This window comes from Gossypium arboreum, chromosome 11 (genome assembly GCF_025698485.1).
Source record: "Gossypium arboreum isolate Shixiya-1 chromosome 11, ASM2569848v2, whole genome shotgun sequence".
Classification (NCBI taxonomy): Eukaryota; Viridiplantae; Streptophyta; class Magnoliopsida; order Malvales; family Malvaceae; genus Gossypium; species Gossypium arboreum.
This window is the reverse complement of record NC_069080.1, coordinates 18,066,860-18,085,835: the sequence shown is the minus strand read 5'-3', so window position 1 is coordinate 18,085,835 and position 18,976 is coordinate 18,066,860. Positions and strand designations below refer to the sequence as shown.

Genomic DNA, 18,976 nt, shown 5'->3' with positions numbered 1-18,976 from the left:
TGTATATTTGGTGTTAGGGTTGGGTGGTATTTGGTGGGCCGTCACGGTTGTAATTCTAAGGTATTAGTAAACTGTAAGAAACGGTGCGTTTTAGTGAGGAGTTGATTGAATAAAGGTAAAGAAACGCTTTTGGACCAGAAAGTCAGCTTACAAGCCGCGACGCAATCGCGAATCAACTCCGGAATTTGTAATCCGCCATTCGTACGCGGCGGTGTAAAGGAAAAGAGAGGTGAGGAGAGGAGGATGTTGGAAAACCCTACACCCACCGCAGCTGATGCCGCTCCTGCCATCAAACGCTATGCTCCTCCCAATCAACGGTACCTTCACAACCCTAAATTTCGTTCTCGCTTTCTTATTTTCCTCGTCCTACCTAAAATTATGCCTCAAAATTGCAGAAATCGTTCTCTCGGACGCCGCAAATCTGGAGGTCGGTTTCTTCATTGATTATTTCTTGGTCTTTTTTCTTCCGATGATTTATAGATGAATGTTTTCCCCCCTTAAAAAAGGAGTGATTTTAATTTTCAATTCATTTGGTAGACTGAGTTGTAATAAAATCTTGCAGATCGGTTTGATTGGACTAACAATGTTTATGGGAATGATTCAGAGAAGAATCAAGGTGCCACATCGAGAAACATTAATCCAGTCGCGGATGCTGGGAGCAGCGCTATCCTGAATGAAGACAACCCTCGTCATGCTTTGATACCTTTAGAAGGCTGTTCTAGAAGTGATGCCTCTAGGCTTTTAAGCAATCGTATGGAATCTCTGCACACTTTGATTGGTTTCTTGTACTTTTAGTTAAGAAAACAGCCGCTGTTTCTGTTACCTCTTTGAATTTAGAGTTATTGATTTTTCTTATCTTGTATTATTCTGCTTAAATGCAGCATTACATTTAGGTGAGCTATTCCACTTATAGTTGGAAAGATCTTGTTTTTCTTTGGTTTTGGGGTGAGGGTAGTGGAAAGAGATTAAGAGGTTGGCTCTACGATTGATTCAGATATTGGAGTATTTTGCTGAAGCTTAATTAGTTTTGTGGAAGGCTTTTCCTGGTTGGTTAAGTGATGAAGGGTAGGAAGTGGTTTGGGTGGGGCTTCGGTTCCAATGCTACTTCCTTCCTCCCTTCTATTCTTGTTTGACAAGTATTACCCTTGTTGGATGAAATTTAAATGTTTTTAAGAATCCATGCTTGCAAACATGCAATCATATGGCTGATATACTGTCATTGTTTATCTCTACAAATGCAGGTTGGGCAGCTGTCTTACATCGCTACCATGATACATCCATTGACTTGTCTGGTGAGTGGAAGAATAGAAAACTTAAAAAAGTTCCCTTTTTGAATATGATTTGATTGGCTTGTTGGTCCTTTATGTGGACCAAATCTCGTAGTGGTACACAAAGTTTTAGTGATTGGATGATGTATGGAAGATGGTTGGCGAATGGAAATAATATGAGCAATTGGATAGACTTCTGTGATTAGCAACAAAGGTCTCCTTATCAACTACAGGATAACACTTTGAGAAAATTAATAAAGGTTTTTATTGCAAGAGACATTCTACTCTAGGTCTATACATCTTTGTAAAACTCCTGGCCTAAAAAGAAAAGGGGGGAAGGGGATTAGTTGGTTGGGCCTTTTCTTGTTCCATATGATATTAGATTCATGATATGTTCTATCTTGTTTTACTCACATTTTGGCTGACTTTTTGATCTAATTCATCTCTGGAGATTTATGGACTGATGGGTCAAATAGCTGGCTGGCTTGTAAAAGTCTGCATTAGTTTTATTTACTTTGCACTGATCCAAACGTATCTTTGCATCAAAAGTTCTGCATTAGTTGATGGCAAGGAAAAAATGCTGGTTGTTAGTTATTTATTTCCAAAACCGAAATTAAGGACAACCTAATTTAGGCAAAAGGAATGGAGGAAGTCTGGGGATGTTTTCTTTGGGCTCTTGGCAACCAATTTTTTGAAAACTAAGGCAGCTTCAATGTAGTAACTATTATCAGTTTCGTTTTTACTAGGTGGTTGAAGTTGGTTGATCTGGCTAAGTAGAATAGTGGCCTCTAACTGCTAACTATGAGATAATTTCCTTGCTGGGGGATGGGACAACCATTCCCACGAAGATTGATGCCGTACTTTGATAACTGATGTATGCATAAGTTTAGTTGAAGGGATTGGAAGGAGTGAATTACAAGGTTGTCAGCATCATCGAAGATATCCAATCCATATGAGATATTTAGGATCAGTTTGGGCCAAGTTAATTCATGACTACCACAAACCAGTCTGAATTATGCTAGTGGATATATCATTGGTTTTCTAAGAACTCTGTTGTTAATATATTCCAAGGTTCCTCATCCCAAGCATGGGTTATGAATCTTCTTAAAATAATTCCACCAGCCTCTATACCACTCGGTGTCGCTGCTAATATTATGTTAAAGAAAGCTACTTATGTGCTGAGTGTTGCTCTTTCTTTTAGATTTGTGGTTGCAAGCAGTTCTGTGTTTGCTGCTTGTTGTTTAGGGGCTCTTAGGAGTGTCATATTGGGCATCCTTTGTCATGTCGTTTTTTATTTTTATTTTTTGTTTCCCCTGTTTCTCCTTATGTCTGACCTTGTTTCCATTCTTGTTTACTGATGGATATTTTCTTCCATAATGGTTGTTTCCTTTTGCTGTGGTTTTTCCTTCTTTCAGAAAGACCAGTTCTGTACTCTGGAATTAGTGATTCAGCCTGGAGGAATTTCAGACTTCCCCATCAGGTATTCATTTCATCCTTCACCCCTTCTTCTTCTTCTTCTCGCGGCCCCCATTCCTTATGCATTTGACTTGCTTTTCCTCAGATGATGTCCCCAGCAAACAATACCGGGCCTTCATCTGGCTCACAGATGGATTTCTTAGCTGAGCTTCGTCGTGCAATTCGAAATGCCAATACCAACAACTAACTAATGACATAGTGTGATAATGGCAGATGTGGACTTATGAACTTCATGAACTTTGCACTCAAAGTACCTGTTGTATGTGTTCATTAGTTACTCAAATCAAATGCTACTTATTTGGGCGATCGTGTTATTCAGTGTAAAGCATGGTCCAGGCATTTGTTTATGTCCTGGTCCTTGGACATGTAATTTAAGATGAAAACGTTATGAAATCTGTCAGCTATACAATGTTATATTATTACTCTGGAACTCTAAGGTGGTGTTTTTATTCTCTTTCCTTTTATGAGACAGTAGTAGGGGAGGGGTATTTTGTTGCCGGACCTGTATGGATTTTGATGAATGCGAATCTCTCTCTAGTAAATTTGAGCTGTTGTTCTTTTTAAGACTGATCATTCATATCTGTGTTTTTAGGGAGGAATGACTGCTAAACTGAATCAGAGTTGTATTGTTAATTCAAAACTTAAAGCTGCAGTGCCCTTTTTACTCTTCTTTTATTCAATCTAGAGGTTTGACATAATGATGGGAATTGTTATTTGCTTTTCTAACATCGCCATGAATTAAGCATCTAAAAAGATTCATTTTTTCAAATTGTAGAACAATTATGAATTGGAAAAATTTGTATGAGAGCAATTATATTCAGACATGAATAATTACATGGCAGCATTTCTTGTTATACTATAAATCATTCTTTCCAGACAGGAATAATTCCTTGGGCGGCCAAACGCTTTTCGACCCAGAAAACTACATGCCTTGCAGTAATTTTCTTCTCATCAACGAGGAAAGGCTCCACTGTGCTTGCTCCTGAGCCATATGAAGACAATGAAAAACCTTTGGGACCTACGCAAGCAAATGGGAGAAAATTAGTCACATAATTACTGCAGAAATGGAAATGATACATAGTTTCCAATTTGCCCAAAGTATACAATACCTGTTAGGCCTCCATCAGGGAAGAAGGCCCAGAAAGAGTAGGGACAGCCCTCCTTCAGGAGTGAACCTTCCAACTGTCGAGTTTGAATGGGATGAACATTCATATATCTCATCATATAGAGCAAATTTAAAATGCCAAATCTTGGGGAAAAAGATGGATTAGAACAAACCTTGTTGTCTTGGAAAGTGAGTTCAATTTCAGATATATCATCTTGAGCTTCAAGTATTGTTTTCAATGAAGGGATGACATCCTCCGACATCAACTCCGGCAAAGATTTGGCAGGAGCCTTTGCAGCAGGTTTAGGCTTTGCTGCAGCTGCTTTTGGGGCAGCCTTCACTTCCTCCTCACCACCAGCAACGCCGGCTGATGGTGGAGTGGTTCCCTTGGTTTCGGTAGTGGCTAATGGCAAAAAGCCAACACATTTTTAAGCAACCCCGAGTTTAGAAGATGAGCTTTAAAAGGATTTTTACACACTGATAAGAAGGGAAAAAGCTACCTGTAGGAGTAGAAGATTCCTGAACAGCGGAGCAGGCGACACATCGACGATAGATAATTGATTTCCCCACCACAACCTGCGGATAAAAGATTCCAACTCCGAACTTACTTTTAGAGTAAGGTATAAATAATACAAAATTGTAAACTATAGTATTAAACTTACTAATGATAGTGTGGAAGAGGAGGTGGGTTTGAAGGTGGAAGTGAGATATGAAGAAGACGGTGGAAAGCTTGAGAACCTAATTGGACTTGCTCCCAGCATAGCCATTTTCGTACTTGAATTTTTATTCTGCTACTTTCTGTTATTAAACATTTCTGGGTGATATTAAGCTTAATTGGGGGTAGAGGCGGAAACCATTGCTGAGCATACAATAGAAGAAGAGAACTGATCAGTAGAAGAGAGTCTTCTGATCCACAAGAAGTTTAGGAGAATATATGCCACTGGTTTCTTCAATTTCATTTTTGTCTCAACGTAGAATATTATTTCATAAATAAGTGAAAGAAAAAAGAAAAAAAAGAAAAAAGCAGCCCATTAGTGGTCCATAATGTCTCAAAATGCATAAAACAATTAAAATACAAATTTAGTATTTGTATTATCTGTTTCTTAAACTATTAGTATAATATTTCGTATGGTTTGTAAAATTATCAAATCTATGCCATTTTGACAAATGGGAAGTAAAGATAATTTTTGCTTCTTTTCCAAAACAAGTATACCCACTTTCTCCTCTGGCTCTCTCCTTCTTCTCATAGCTGTTTGCATATAAGCAGCTGGCTGCAACATGGAATTCACAAAGGGTCTGTTATTAACGAAGACAAAAACAGAGAACTACAGAAGCAAAAGAACATGGAAAACAAACAAATAGTAATAATATTATTAATAGTATAAATATACAGAAATTAAATGCCCTGAAGACCTCGAGAGAAGCCTGAGCAAGGTGTTGATGGGTGAACCATTAGTTGAATCCAAGGATTGCACAGTCTGAACCCTTTTGTTTTTGCTGCATCACCTCTGATCCCATACACCATAAACGCTCTTTTCTTCTTCTTGTTTAATATCCTTTTTTTTTTTGCCATTTTCTGATCTTGTTGCTGTTGTTCTTCTCCTATGAGTTATTGTTCTTCTTTTCTGATCACTTATTGCCTTCATTATCAATGAGTGAAAATTTTGGCGGGTTGTTTTAGTGTTAATTAAGTAAGCCCAGCCGCTGCCTGCGACGGTTTGAAATCTAGGCCGCCAGCAAACAACCGTGAACCACCACCCCGGAACTTAGCCCAACAGAGCCTTCGAGAATTCCAAGAATAGTGGACTGAAGCACCATCTCCCCTACCATTAGAATATAGGCTTACGTGTTATGCATCTGTTTATCTATTAAACGACAAACACGATGAATACAAAAATATTGAAATATTTAGTATATCATACACTATCGAAGTTAGAAATCTTCATAATGATGGCAATTTATTTAAATTAAAAATGTTAGTGGGGATGACAAGGATGATATTGATTTTATCATATTTTTGTCATCATTAACGTTAAGAAGATATTCTTTATGTTTTCCTTTGGGTATTTATAAAGATTGGAGCCTGGTAAGAAAATAGCACATAGAACTATCAAAGAAAAAGTTCATTAGTGAAAGAAGAAGAAGAAGAAGAAGAAGAAAATGGAGATTGGATTTTTGGGACTGGGAATAATGGGAAAAGCTATGTCCATGAATTTGCTGAAGAATGGATTCAAAGTCACTGTTTGGAACAGAACTCTTTCTAAGGTACCTTTTCAAAAGTTTTCATTACTCTGGTACCAAAGTAATATCACAGCCATTGTTTCCATTTCTGTATCTGATTGATGCATTTCTGTATCTGATTGATGGGTTTTAATTTGTTTTTAGTTTTATGTATTGGGTTGACAGCCTTGTATATGTATATTGGAGTATCTGCAGCCTGATATCAGCCTTATTTTTGACACTAAAATTTTGTAATGGCAGTGTGATGAACTGGTGGCTCATGGTGCCTCAGTTGGAGAAACCCCTGCTGAAGTAGTAAAGAAATGCAACATCACCATTGCCATTTTGTCTGACCCTGCTGCTGCTCTTTCGGTACTTAATTTACAAACATTGGGTGCACGTACAGTTTTCAGTTCAGCCATTGCCGTCCTGATTAAAATCTCGTCATCATAAACTATGTATTTGATGATTGCTTTAGGTTGTATTTGACAAAGATGGAGTTCTAGACCAAATTGGCAGTGGGAAAGGTTATATTGACATGTCAACTGTTGATCCCGAGACTTCTTGCAAAATCAGTGAGGTTAGCTGATACTTTCTTGATACATGGTGTTTCTTTCTTTAATGTCTCAAACTTAGAAAGTAAGAGTGTTGGGTGAGCGTAAAATACGGGTATACGGTAATATACCGTCTAAAATGGTAATTTTGTGGAACTGTCAAGATACTTTATCAATGAAATGAATATACTGATTTCTTACTTCCATGGGATATGTACAGGCAATTGCATTAAAAGGCGGCCACTTCCTTGAGGCACCTGTTTCTGGTAGCAAACAGCCCGCAGAAACTGGTCAACTTGTGATTCTTGCAGCTGGAGATAAGGTCAATTGGCAATACTATTTTTTTATTTACTCTAAGCTCACACAGACCAGGTAAAAATGGAATAAGTATCGGATATGGGTATGTTTAATGCTTTTTTTAAAGTTTTTTTTCATGTATTTGGTAAACCATACCGCCGTATCTTTATGTGAGTGGCAGATATGGATATGTTAAGAATAAGAGAAATTTGACAAGAAAGTCAAAATGGATTGCGTTTCCTCTATCATGATTCTAGGGACGATCTATTTTGAATGATTGTTCAACTCGTCGAAGGGAGACGAGAACTCTAGGGTTCATATCATATTAAATAAGGAAAACCAACTAAAATAATATAGAAAGCTAAGCCTTAATTAGAGAATCATAATTAACTAATGTGTTATACATTTGATTTCATATTTTGATTAAATTTAACCTCTGTCAAGTGAAATTGTAGGCTAAACTTAAATGTTCAAATGCTCTTTTCACTACTATGGTAAAAAAAAGCAGAAAAATAATAGTGGAAGACAATGGAATCCATTCATCCTTTTTCCTCTAATCATTTCTACTAACACATCTCATCTCTATAGCCTGCAAATTTACCTTCACTTTGATGTTAACTGCAATATGTCATCACTGTATATGTAGGCATTGTATGAAGAAGCTGTTCCAGCTTTTGATGTATTAGGAAAGAAACCTTTCTTCTTGGGACCAGTTGGTAATGGAGCAAAAATGAAACTTGTCATCAACATGATAATGGGCAGGTAATACTTATTTCAACTATTCATGCATTTTGGAATTCTACTATGCTGTAAATATGTCAACATACCCCTTTCATTTGAGTTGACAAATCTGGGTACTTGATTGGGACGTTCATTTTGTCCTCCATAGTGTGATGAATGCATTTTCGGAAGGACTTATACTGGCCGAAAGAAGCAGATTGAATCCACATAGCCTTCTCGAAGTGTTGGTAAGATTGCAACAACTAAATAATCTAACAAGTTGTGGCCACAATGAAAGGTGCGGTGGCTGATCCAAGTTTTGTGGCAGGACTTGGGTGGGATTGCCAACCCAATGTTTAGAGGAAAGGGACCAGAAATGCTTAAAGACAATTATTCCCCTGCATTTCCTTTGAAACATCAGCAGAAAGATATGAGGTTGGCTCTTGCCCTTGGGGATCAAAATGCAGTATCAATGCCAGTAGCCGCTGCAGCTAATGAGGTTTTTTCTTTTTTTTTTTTTTCCCAATCTTTGCTTGCCCCTCTCCATGCATAGCATATATGCTTAAGCCGAAAGAGAGATATCCTGCATGAGCTAAAATACCCTAATACATACGCGTAATATAAAGGTGCACTTAGATTACTGACGTTGGATATGGAAGTTACTAGGGCATGTGGAGAAAAACACATAAATGAAGACTAAACTGAAACCCCTATTTCTCCTATTTGGAATTGTGTTTGGTAGGCTTTCAAGAAGGCCAGAAGCATGGGGCTGGGAGACCTTGATTTTTCAGCTGTTTTCGAGACTGTGAAGCTTCTTAAACATTCATCTTGATACCATACACTACCTTTCATATTGTTAGGCTTATGAAGCCATATTCAGTGTTGGTTTGAACCTGGATTTTTATATATCCATTTTCTAGTTCCTACTATTTTGAAAATTGATACTATTATGTTTTAAGAAACGATCCCTTCAAGTTCTGTTTTCCCTTCGTCAGCATAGACATTTGTTGAATTCCGCTTCAAGGGAATCCAAATACAAAATGCCAGTAAGATAAAACTATATTATTGAAGACCTTTCAACAAATTATAAGAAAAAGAAATTGGAAATTAACACATCAACTTCAGCCACATATGCTGATCTCATTTTATTCCTTAATTGCAAAACTAAAAATGACATGTTTACGGTCCACACTTAAGACAAGGATATGCAACATTCCATTTTCTACAATTAAGAAAGGTAGAAAATGGTAATCATATTTCACTAACTTGGGTATCCATTGTATAAAAAACACTTGATTTTCCTGCATATGTATGAAGCTAACTCTGTACAACATCTAAATAGGTTCAGATTGCCTGATTGAGGAACATTCAAAATCTTGTCAAAACTTGGTTCTGTACAGTCTCATACGCTATTCTGCTCTCGTCCTTTGAAATTAAACTCCTAACGCATCAAAGAAAGCTCCCAATGATGAATAGTCGGGCTGGTTAAGTAATTAGAAGAGCAAAGAGAAAATAAGAAAGTCAAATGCTTTGTATAATCAAATGTGCTCCCCATTTGTATGAGCCCTGAAAATAGCTGGGTTTTTATTCTTTTGCTGCTCTTCTATCTGAAATATGCCAAAGAGAGATAAAAACATATTAACTCTAGAATATAATACAAACGAGGATCAGCAAATTGATCTGGAATGAAAGGGCAAGTACAAGCAATGGAAATCACAAAAATTCTGCATGTCCAACCTATGCATGTTTCTTTTCTACTTCCCTATCTTAGCTTGTGGATATCCGAGGATAACTACGAAAAAAGCACTACTGTATTTTTCCACTTACCCAAATGGACAACTGGAAAAAAAAATGATGCAAAGCTCAAATGGTGAATGACAAATAGGTTTGTTTTTTTAACTAATGTAAATCCTTGCCGTCGATTTCGAAGATGATAATTGCCCGAACAATCAACTTCACAATGTTGTTCAAGTAAAAATCAACAAAGCTACCTAAAAATCAACAAAGCTACCTGATCTAACTAGTCATCCTAGCAGGTAACCTCTCCGCACACTGTTGAAAAGAAGAGTAAATAAGGCAACTAGATCTATATAGCTCAAAATAACCAGCCTCAATTCCATTCAGAGCCATGCTATCCTGATAATCAGTCTTAAGATACAAAAATTAAACACAACGCAGCAGTCATCACTTGCAAAGAACGGAATAAATACGAACATTTGAGAACAAACAAATTTTGCAATGTTTTGTATCTTTTTCAATCCATCATCAAGAAAACTCGAAGAAATTGCAGGAGAACTAACTAGCAGCTAGAACGAAGCTTCAAGGTTAATTCTTGAAAATGTCACTGAAGCTAAAACCTAAACTTTAGAAATATTCTCTGCTTACTAAGAAATGCCATCACCAACAAAACTAGTATAAAGAAAGATCTAGCGTGATTATCACAAACTTAAATATCAACTACTCATAGTTAAGAAATTAAAATGCACAACAATCACCTTCTACATATCATAAATGAATCTTCATCCTGTAAACAGAACAATTCATATAGTGAAGAGAAAGAAACAGGATGCTCAACTTTGATAACCAGAAGACTGCACATGTAAAGAAAACTTGTAGATAAAGGAATATACCTGATCTGGTCCCATTTTCCAGTTCCGTTCCAGAATGAATCTTCTTCAAATATGATGCAATAAACTCATCCAACTTCACCAACCAGAGTGCAAGTGCAGATGATGTTTGGGGCATAGTTGGAAAGAATACTATGATTTCTTCAATAACAGTACAACCCCCTTGCTCAATATGGCATTGATTCAACCAATTCTCATTAATTGCTGCAACAAAATCAGCAATAACCTGCAAATAGTCCAGTTCCAAAAATGACAATGATTTACAATTAGCCTCATCACAAAAATTTTATCACCATACTTCAAGAACTCGAACCATGTAACAACAAAGGACTACCTGCAAAAGCTCAGACAAAGACGATGTCCGTCGTAACCGTTTGACCCACAACCTGTGAGCAGACTTTGTCCAAGCGCCAACTAAAGCATCTTTAGGCATAAATGACTGCACAAAAGGAAAGAAAGAAAATATAAACAATGATTAAATAAAAATAATTGCATGAAGTTTGTTCTCTTTCTAAATATTTTACATATATAAATGAATTATACACAATACCGAAGTACTGCTAAAGAAGGAAAAGATACAACAGATTTCCCGCAAAGCCACATGTAAAATGCATAATCTATTAATAAACATTGAACAATTTGCTCCTTACATAGCTTGAATGTGATTCAAAGATCAAGTATCATCATAATGCACTATAAATCATAATCCTCTACAAGCTATGTTTCCTTAACCCTCCATCTTCCACAAAAAGTTGTGCAGGGACTTCATTGCCCATTTTATCTCTTGTGAAGAGAGTTAGCATTGTCATTTTTTGAATATTTGAAGCACAACTAATAAAATATATAGAGACTAAAAAAACCAATGAGATACTGAGGTATGAGTTTTATGTGCCCATTGCCTTTCAAATAAAAGATAAAACCTTGACACAAAAGGCCTGTGCCTGACCAACAGTCCTTGGCAAAAAGAGATGGTAAAAGAAAAATGAAGCATATGCATGCTATGTCCGCTAGTACGGATGTACGGGATCCTGCCTATGTTCTTTGTTTTCATATGAAAATGTAATATACGATATAATTTTTTTATATACAGAAAGTAAGGTAGCAATCCAAAAGGCAATAAAGAAACAAAGTGCACCTCAATTGCATGGACTGCAGCTTTCAATGATTGCAACTGTGATGGAAGGACTTTGAATTTAGGAAAAGTACTATTGTCTCCTTTCTCTCTGCATGTAGCCACATGGATGGCGTATCTTTCTTCTAGATCAAAATCAATCTCAAATGTGGTATGGCAAATCCTACAGTGCTTCTCATCTCTCCAGTACAAATCATGACAACTTTCACATCTGGTAAGAGAATCAAGATAAGAACGCTTGTTGTGCTTTACAGCATTAAGGTTCAAGTAAAAGTAATCCCATATCCACACATCAAATTCTTGAAGACGTCTCCACATTCGATTTTGTTCCTCTCCCTTCTTTCCAGCCTGAAGAACTATAGCACAGCATGAGGTTAAAGATTCATTCATGGCCACCGTCAAGCTGAGGTTGTCAACATCAGAAACTGGAGAACAACTATCTTCTCTGACTGCATCCATTTCAGGTGAATAAGATGGTGTGTTCCTGATTTCTGCATCATGTAAATGTCTACTTGACATTTCTTGACATAGTGAAGTTTCCCGCTTCTCTAACGATTCAATAAGAAGAGCTTCACGTTTACCCCTGTCATCCAAAACTGCCAATAAGGCCCGCAATGCCTGCACCACGATAAGGACAAACAAATAATAACAGTAAAAAGTTTTGTTCACACAAGAACAATCACTTACCGTCTGAAGGAAAACTGAAAAGAACTCCAAATTTTCTTTCAGGTTAAGTATCGACATTTAGGTAAAGAGTAATCCGCACTCTATGATGAGAAGATATCTCAATAAAGAAATGAGAAGACAATTTTTAACCAATATTAATGCAAATGAAGAAAGGGACATGCATTATAGCAACCTAATAGGGTTACCTCTTCGGTGTCTATAACTTCCCAATGACCATCTTCCGAAGATTCAAAGTAAATCCTCCTATGTCCAGGGTCATATGCATTACAAGGGCCCAAGAAAAGCCAATATCTATTGTACCTGCGATCAGAGCCCAAAAAGATAGATTGCATTGGGTGTATATACACTCCTACTTCAGTTTGTTTTGCATCCTGTCCACTGCTGGAACATCTCTCTTTTTCAAAAGACTTTGTAATTGCTGATGAATCAACTGGGCGAGAGTCTGATGATGTGTGTGATACTTGTACACCATTCCTTTGTCCACCATAGACCCAAGATGGCCTAGGAAAATTCTGTCGGTTTGATGATGACCTCTTAATTTTTGCTCCAGAACCATAGTGAGGGATGCTGGGAACATATTCAACAATGGCTTTACCAGGATTCTGGAAAAAGAGTAAAATGAGAAACTACCAGATATGGAACTACTGAAGATTCATAACTTCATAGCAGGATAAGAAACATTTCAGCTACACAAGGATGGAACATGGCAAGGCAAAGACTAAAATATAAAAGACTCTTCATGATTTTATTTAAATACCTACAACACTCTAAATAGTCAGTAGTTTATACTTGACATAAAATATCCAAAATAATCATTGTACAGATCATGGTCCTCAAGAAAAAGAGAAAAAGAGATCCATTAAAAAAATTGAGTGGCCATCAAAGCAACATACCAAACAAAACAGCAGGAGAGGATATTCTTCAAACTTTCTTTCTTTTATTATTGTTATTTATTTATTTCAATTTTAAGTGGGTGAAGAGGTGACAAAGGAGGAGCGGGAGTCAATTTGGACAGGTGAAAATTGTTTACCTCCATTCTGATACTGGAACCATCGCTAAGAAGATCAATCAAAGCCACTAATGCATTCAACTTCTCTTCAATGCTCAAATCAGAATATTCACCTTCCATAAGTCCTAGCAACCACACCTCTCCTGGATGGCTTTCATCAATTTCAGTGTGGACAGTCAGCATGTTATTTCTACCTTTATGGTGGTTATTATGTTTGAATTTCCTTTGATAGTAATTTCCTGAGTCATGGTCAGAATCATCACTGCTGTCATCAGAGTCATCATCAACACTTCCAGAATCCTCAGTATCAGAATGACAATTGTTGCCGTCCTTTGCAACAGAACTACAGCGCAGACGATATGCAGATGGTGATATCTTTTCAAATAAAGTAATATCACTTGAAAGAGTTGAACATATTAATTCTTCGAGTTCCTCAGTCGTGCTAGTGAGATTCAATTCAGTAACCTTCAAAAGAGAAAAAATAAAATAAAATATTGATAGCTGAAACAAGGTCATAATAATGACTAAAATGAGGGTTTCAACTTAGTTGGCTTCTGCAACAGAACCTTTTCATTTTATAAAATGTACACATATAGGTCCTAATCTCACCGGCAAAGACAGCGCCAAGTCCGAAACTTTTAGCCCATTATTTCCTCTTTCTGACAAAATTTTAAACAGCTCACTCTTTAAACTGCCGGGGCGCAGGCCAAATCTCACCATGAGGCTCATTTCCTGTATTTTAGGAAAGAAGATTAAATATAAAATGACATATTTCAAATATAACCGTGGATCTTTGGATCGTAGAGGAACTTCAAAGGAGTTTGATAATTCATAAAAACAATGTGCTCATACCTTATTAAGGGCTTCCCTGCGTAATAGACCTTGTTTCGAACCAAAGCCAGCTGCAACTAAAACTTGGCGCAGTATTTCTGTCCATGTCAGAGGGTTCAAGGATGTCTTCCAGAACTCAACCACAAATTCTTGGTTCTCCACCTTATAAGTTAAAAAGGAAAGAAATAACATCCATTTCTTTAGCAAGGACATAGAGCTCCAATATCCTCTGACAATTCAATACCTCAACATCCAAGGGTTTTTCCAGAAAGGTTATCAACTTTCCAAAAAAGCTTTAAAAAGACCCAACTGATATATCAATATACTACTTTAGGAAGCATTTCAAGACCATGGTGCACATGCCTCTTCCCTTATTTATTAATTTTTTTTCTTCCTATTGCACATGCATGTAATTTGCTAATACAAACATTTCCACTTAAACATGCTCAGGAACTCGTTCGATGATTCATTTAAGCTGTGTTAAGGTTAAAGCTATCAGCCTATCACATATGAAGGAACAAGATCAGAATACCAGGCCCCAGCCAAGTCATTGAATACACGTCATTTTAGCAGATTATCTTTTAATAAACAGAGAAATGGAAGCAATGTGTCGTCATCTCAATCTTGATCAATACCAGAAAGTCCTATTTAAGCGAAATATAACTCAAGCAACAAAATCTTGAAAAATGGATCTTGTCTGACAAGTGCTTCGTTTTCAGTGGATCTATTTTGTAGTAATAAAATAATCAAATCTGGCCTTCTTTTTTGGTCTACCAATTTGAAATTCTTTTCAAAAGCATTCTAAATAACATTATATACGTCAACAAGAAAAAATCTATAATGTTCAAGAAGGTTTGCTTATCCTATTCATACCTGAGCAACCAGCAAGACCACCAAAGTAATATGACATGTTAGTAAAACAAAACAGAGGATAATATCCCCCACAGCACAACCATTGCAAGCAAACAGACGCATATTCAAGCATGCATTTACATAAACCTGCATGGTCATTACTCACCGAGTGAAGTAGAGCAAGGAACTTGCAAGACAAGCTAAAATGAGGTAAAACTGCACCACTCAACTCCACTTCAACATCAGACAAAAGAAGCTTGAGAAGGGCCACATGAATTTTCCCAAGTAACAAGGAATCCTGAGATGGATACATGTATAGAAGGACAAAAAAAGGGAATAAATATAAGCCAAGCATTTCAATGTATATGGTACAATCTTAGATGAGAGATAACCTTATCATGGAATGCTTGAGCAAACTCATCAAGTGTAAATGAGCATGTGTCAAGTGTTACCGAATAGGTATACAAGAAATGGAAAACCTGCAAAAGAATTTCAAACAATAGTTAAGCAAGATACTTCAGAAAAATAAAGGAACAGATGACTCATAACATACTGCCACCACTAGAAGTCCACAAAAAGGGCAAGACAACAGCCACTGGAAGCATGCTTTAAGATTAAAATTTCTTCAGCAAGATTTAGAGGATGAGAACAAAGGGAAAAAGATGATGCAGAGCAAATACCATGCATGATAAAAGGGCTTTTTTCCATAATACTAAATGAACATCATTAATGAACATAAGGCGTGGCAGGCACCTTAAACAGTTTTTTGACAGTTTCTGGAGATGAATCCCAGGGTTGCATACTGAATGGTTGCTTCATCTTAACTGAACCTGGTGGAAACTTAGCCAGCAAATCTGGGAAACCATATAGAGATTCTTTAATAGAACTCCAGAAAGAAAATTACCTTCTATACGCACATCATATAAATGCCACAAAAAAGATTTAAAAAATTGCTCACGCATTCTTAAAATCAAAAAATACTAAGCCACCCAACCTTTGCAAAGGGAACAACCAAGCAATCCGCTTGTACCAAGATGATCCGCACATTGTAATGGATTTGGTCCAGCTTGTAACTCCCTCAACTCCAATTCTTCATCATCAACTAACATTGCAAGTTGATCAAGACGTTCATTAGAAATAGTTCCATCCAAAGCAAGTTCACATTTTTCATTGCGTGGCTGCCTCTGATTGTCATTTTTGTTAGATTGCACCTAGCACAAAAAAGGCAAGTCAACATTAACACAGAAGTTACAGAGAAGTTGAGAATGAAACACAAAAAAAGTGATAGAAATGACTATAAGTACCTCTCTCCTTTTAATGGAGGCCCTTTTCTTTTCCTGTAACTTCTTTTCCAAACTTCTCTGCTTCTGAATGGCAAGTTGTAGTCAGCAAATTTCCAACATAAAACCATTAAGAAAAATCAAGAAAATGATCAATCAACAAGCATAACGCCTGGGTTTTCAGGGAATAATGTAAAAACAAAAGGCTTCCAAAGAAGATTAAAAGAAAGAAGTCAACATAAAACCTTGGGATTGAAAAAATTAATAACTGACCATTTGAGATACTAATGGCTGCCGTCTTTTGTTCCGAGGCGGTTGCCTTCGCACTACAGGACTAGTTTGAGAAGGAGCAACAATTTGTCGATTAGAAATATCAATGCCAGTAGGAATATCTCCACCCTCAGGGTTCACAACCCTCCAAACTGTCATCAAACCTTTTCCCATACCGTGTTTCTTCACTGAAGCACTCTCAGTACTATTGTTCTGATGGTCTATGCTGGCAAGCTCAAAAACCTTAAATACAAGAAACAAAGTAAAACAAATAAGAAAATAGAAGAGGTAGGAACTGGAGATGAACACCATGAAAACATTCTTGATACCTTCCTCTTTTTGGCTGCTGCTCTTTGGCACTCTTCATCAGCAGGGTAAGACTCTGTAGAACCTAAATATAGCAATAATGAATAAGCTTATTTGTGTCAAAGTACAGTTTGAATAGCCATGAGTACTGGAAAAGTAAAATTCGAATGGTAACCAGCTATGTTATTTCAAACCTTCATTTTAGGTCAAGTGCCCTTGTTAGACACTCGCCAACATGTTACTGAATTAGACATGTGTATGGAGTCTTTACCTTTTAAATAAAGGACTTCAAAAAAATTTAAAAACACACCCATGTTGGATTAAAAAAAACCAATGCCTCACACTTACTCCCAAGTCTAAAATATATAGATTAAGATTATAACAGAAACAATAAGAAAGAATCAATTTAAAATATTAACTAGTTAGGGCTGTATTTCACCGGTTAATGTATGACATTAGCAAGGAAAATTACATTTTCTATCTTAGCAAAATGGCAACCTTGAAAATTCTCAATAGAAAAGCACCAGAAACAGAATGAGGTTTCCAGCATAATTTTGACTCAGCAAAACCACAAAATTAAGGCACCAAATGAATAACAACCACCTTTAAATAGCATCAAATAACCACTACAGCGAAAAGGTTACAAGCTTCCAGTAGTGTACCTTTGCAGTGGAAAGCTTGGGAAGGAAGAGAGTCAAATTCCACACCAAGTGGAGGACCATCCTTGCGGAATACCTTGCTTAGAATGTACTGTGGAGATAAAAAATCCTGAGGAAGAAGCATCTTCTTCTTTTTCTTGCCAAACCCATTTGCTCCGACTGAAGAGGTGCTTTTCTGATTCTTTCTAGCAACAGAAATGGCAGCAGCGTTCCTTTTTGTAGAAGCAGAGAGGCTTGTCATAGAATGGATAGGTAATATAGTTCCTTTATCCCTTTTCCTCTTAGAGGCAAACCATTGCTGAACCTGTTTGAGAGTTAGTCCTAAAGAAGCAGCATAACCTTCTATCTCCTTCTGCGTAGGATATTTATTATCTGCTCCACATTAAAATAAAATAAAATAAAAAAAAGGCATAGGGATGAGTAATAATATCAGTCAGCTAAAATCATGGATGAAAATTTAAATTAAAAGCCAAGTCAGACATTACTAAAAGGTTTAGCTTAAATCCCAATATACTTTTAATAAACAATCTGAAATTTCTAGATTGGAAAAACCTAAGTAAACAATAATCCGATGAACATAATTTTTAATCTTTAATGGTAAAAGAGAAAACCTCCAGAGCCACAAATACCTTTATAGATGTACTCAAGTTCTATAAGTTGAAATTGCGACTTCCTCTTCATTTTATTCTACCGTCTCCTAGCCTTCAAACTGATTCTCCTAACTCAATTCAAATTCCAAAAAGCAGAACACTGGAGTCGAGGTAAACATACTGCTAAATCCAAAAAGAAAATTGAAAGAATAATCATTCAAAAACAGAAAAAAAAAAGACCAAAATAAGAGTAGAAAAGGATTAAAGGACTCCACCAGCCGTGACAGAAAATGAGTATTACCACCATAAAAAAAAAACCATGTAAAAGAACAAACAGAAGATTTTCGATGTCACCATCATCAGAAAAAATTTAGGAAAAAAAAGAAGTACCAATTTCCCGGGAAAAAAATTAGCTTTCCAATTATTGAATATAGCAAAGAAACTCCCCAGTATTTGAGTTCCTCTCAAAAGAACCAAAGATAGAAGAGAAAACAGTGAAGTGCAACAGCCCAAGTGGGTAGAATTGTAGATACTGAACATAAAATTACATTCCTTAAAGTTGACATTAGGGAACATAAGAAGGAAAGACTTACTTAGTGTGCAGGAAATGCGATAGAGAGAGAGATAGAGATGAATTGAAGAAGAAGAAGCAATAAATAGTGAAGGTTGCGTTGAGAGCTCAGCTGAGAGACTGCCAGAGATTTTAGAATAAGCCAGTAGGGTTTTGGGTTTTATCATCTTTTTCTCTTTTAAAAAGATAATATTAATTTTGCTCATATGTTTTGGGGTTGATTTTTTTTTTTTTACGCTCATTAAAAAAAATATCTTTTCCTTTCGCACTCTCTCTCCAACTATCTGGCTCCGTGGATTGTTCAGTTCCAAGCTCAACTACCACCAACAGCTGAGGCCTCTTAGGCCCGTACCAAAGCCCACCTCCTACGCCTTCCATTTATAAACGTTTTCAGATCTGGATCCCTACCCATCCCAAAATCAGTTTAGAGGATTCAATTAAATAAATTATTAAATATTTAAAAAATAATTTAATTAATTTTTAATTTAGTTAAATCTATTTATGATTTAATTGATTTTAAAT

General features: G+C 36.6%; 4 protein-coding genes across 9 annotated transcripts; 2 read left to right on the top strand and 2 right to left on the bottom strand.

The window, feature by feature from the left end:
- Positions 1-41: 41 nt before the first annotated feature.
- Positions 42-3,286, top strand: LOC108474069 (uncharacterized). 2 transcript variants are annotated; one of them, XM_017775959.2, is made up of 6 exons: positions 42-317; positions 396-427; positions 605-751; positions 1,242-1,292; positions 2,684-2,748; positions 2,830-3,286. In XM_017775959.2, exons 1-6 carry the CDS (start codon positions 244-246, stop codon positions 2,929-2,931), a joined length of 471 nt encoding a protein of 156 aa, XP_017631448.1. In that variant the 5' UTR covers positions 42-243; the 3' UTR covers positions 2,932-3,286. The 2 variants fall into 2 exon arrangements, with proteins under 2 accessions (XP_017631448.1, XP_017631447.1); XM_017775958.2 differs by having other exon boundaries at positions 64-317; positions 563-751.
- LOC108474068 (uncharacterized) lies at positions 2,872-4,904 on the bottom strand. The gene is made up of 5 exons (XM_017775957.2): positions 4,512-4,904; positions 4,350-4,425; positions 4,023-4,252; positions 3,854-3,926; positions 2,872-3,762 (listed from the first exon to the last, which is right to left on the bottom strand). Exons 1-5 carry the CDS (start codon positions 4,614-4,616, stop codon positions 3,608-3,610), a joined length of 639 nt encoding a protein of 212 aa, XP_017631446.1. The 5' UTR covers positions 4,617-4,904; the 3' UTR covers positions 2,872-3,607.
- Positions 4,905-5,770: 866 nt separating this feature from the next.
- LOC108473611 (glyoxylate/succinic semialdehyde reductase 1-like) lies at positions 5,771-8,602 on the top strand. Its single transcript, XM_017775280.2, has 8 exons — positions 5,771-6,114; positions 6,331-6,441; positions 6,548-6,649; positions 6,844-6,945; positions 7,567-7,682; positions 7,810-7,888; positions 7,969-8,139; positions 8,383-8,602. The coding sequence occupies exons 1-8, from the start codon at positions 6,010-6,012 to the stop codon at positions 8,470-8,472; spliced, it is 876 nt and encodes a 291-aa protein (XP_017630769.1). The 5' UTR covers positions 5,771-6,009; the 3' UTR covers positions 8,473-8,602.
- Positions 8,603-8,747: 145 nt separating this feature from the next.
- On the bottom strand, positions 8,748-18,699 carry LOC108473610 (homeobox-DDT domain protein RLT3). Of its 5 annotated transcripts, XM_017775279.2 has the most exons (19): positions 18,477-18,695; positions 17,923-18,063; positions 17,297-17,665; positions 16,658-16,719; positions 16,332-16,571; positions 16,083-16,145; positions 15,773-15,989; positions 15,532-15,632; positions 15,171-15,257; positions 14,945-15,076; positions 13,948-14,088; positions 13,705-13,827; positions 13,117-13,560; positions 12,272-12,688; positions 11,403-12,017; positions 10,602-10,706; positions 10,271-10,493; positions 10,136-10,164; positions 8,748-9,247 (listed from the first exon to the last, which is right to left on the bottom strand). In XM_017775279.2, the coding sequence occupies exons 2-18, from the start codon at positions 17,972-17,974 to the stop codon at positions 10,160-10,162; spliced, it is 3,396 nt and encodes a 1,131-aa protein (XP_017630768.1). In that variant the 5' UTR covers positions 17,975-18,063; positions 18,477-18,695; the 3' UTR covers positions 8,748-9,247; positions 10,136-10,159. The 5 variants fall into 5 exon arrangements, with proteins under 5 accessions (XP_017630768.1, XP_017630764.1, XP_017630763.1 ...); XM_017775275.2 differs by lacking the exon at positions 10,136-10,164 and having other exon boundaries at positions 17,923-18,066; positions 18,477-18,694; XM_017775274.2 differs by lacking the exon at positions 10,136-10,164 and having other exon boundaries at positions 18,477-18,694.
- Positions 18,700-18,976: the final 277 nt, after the last annotated feature.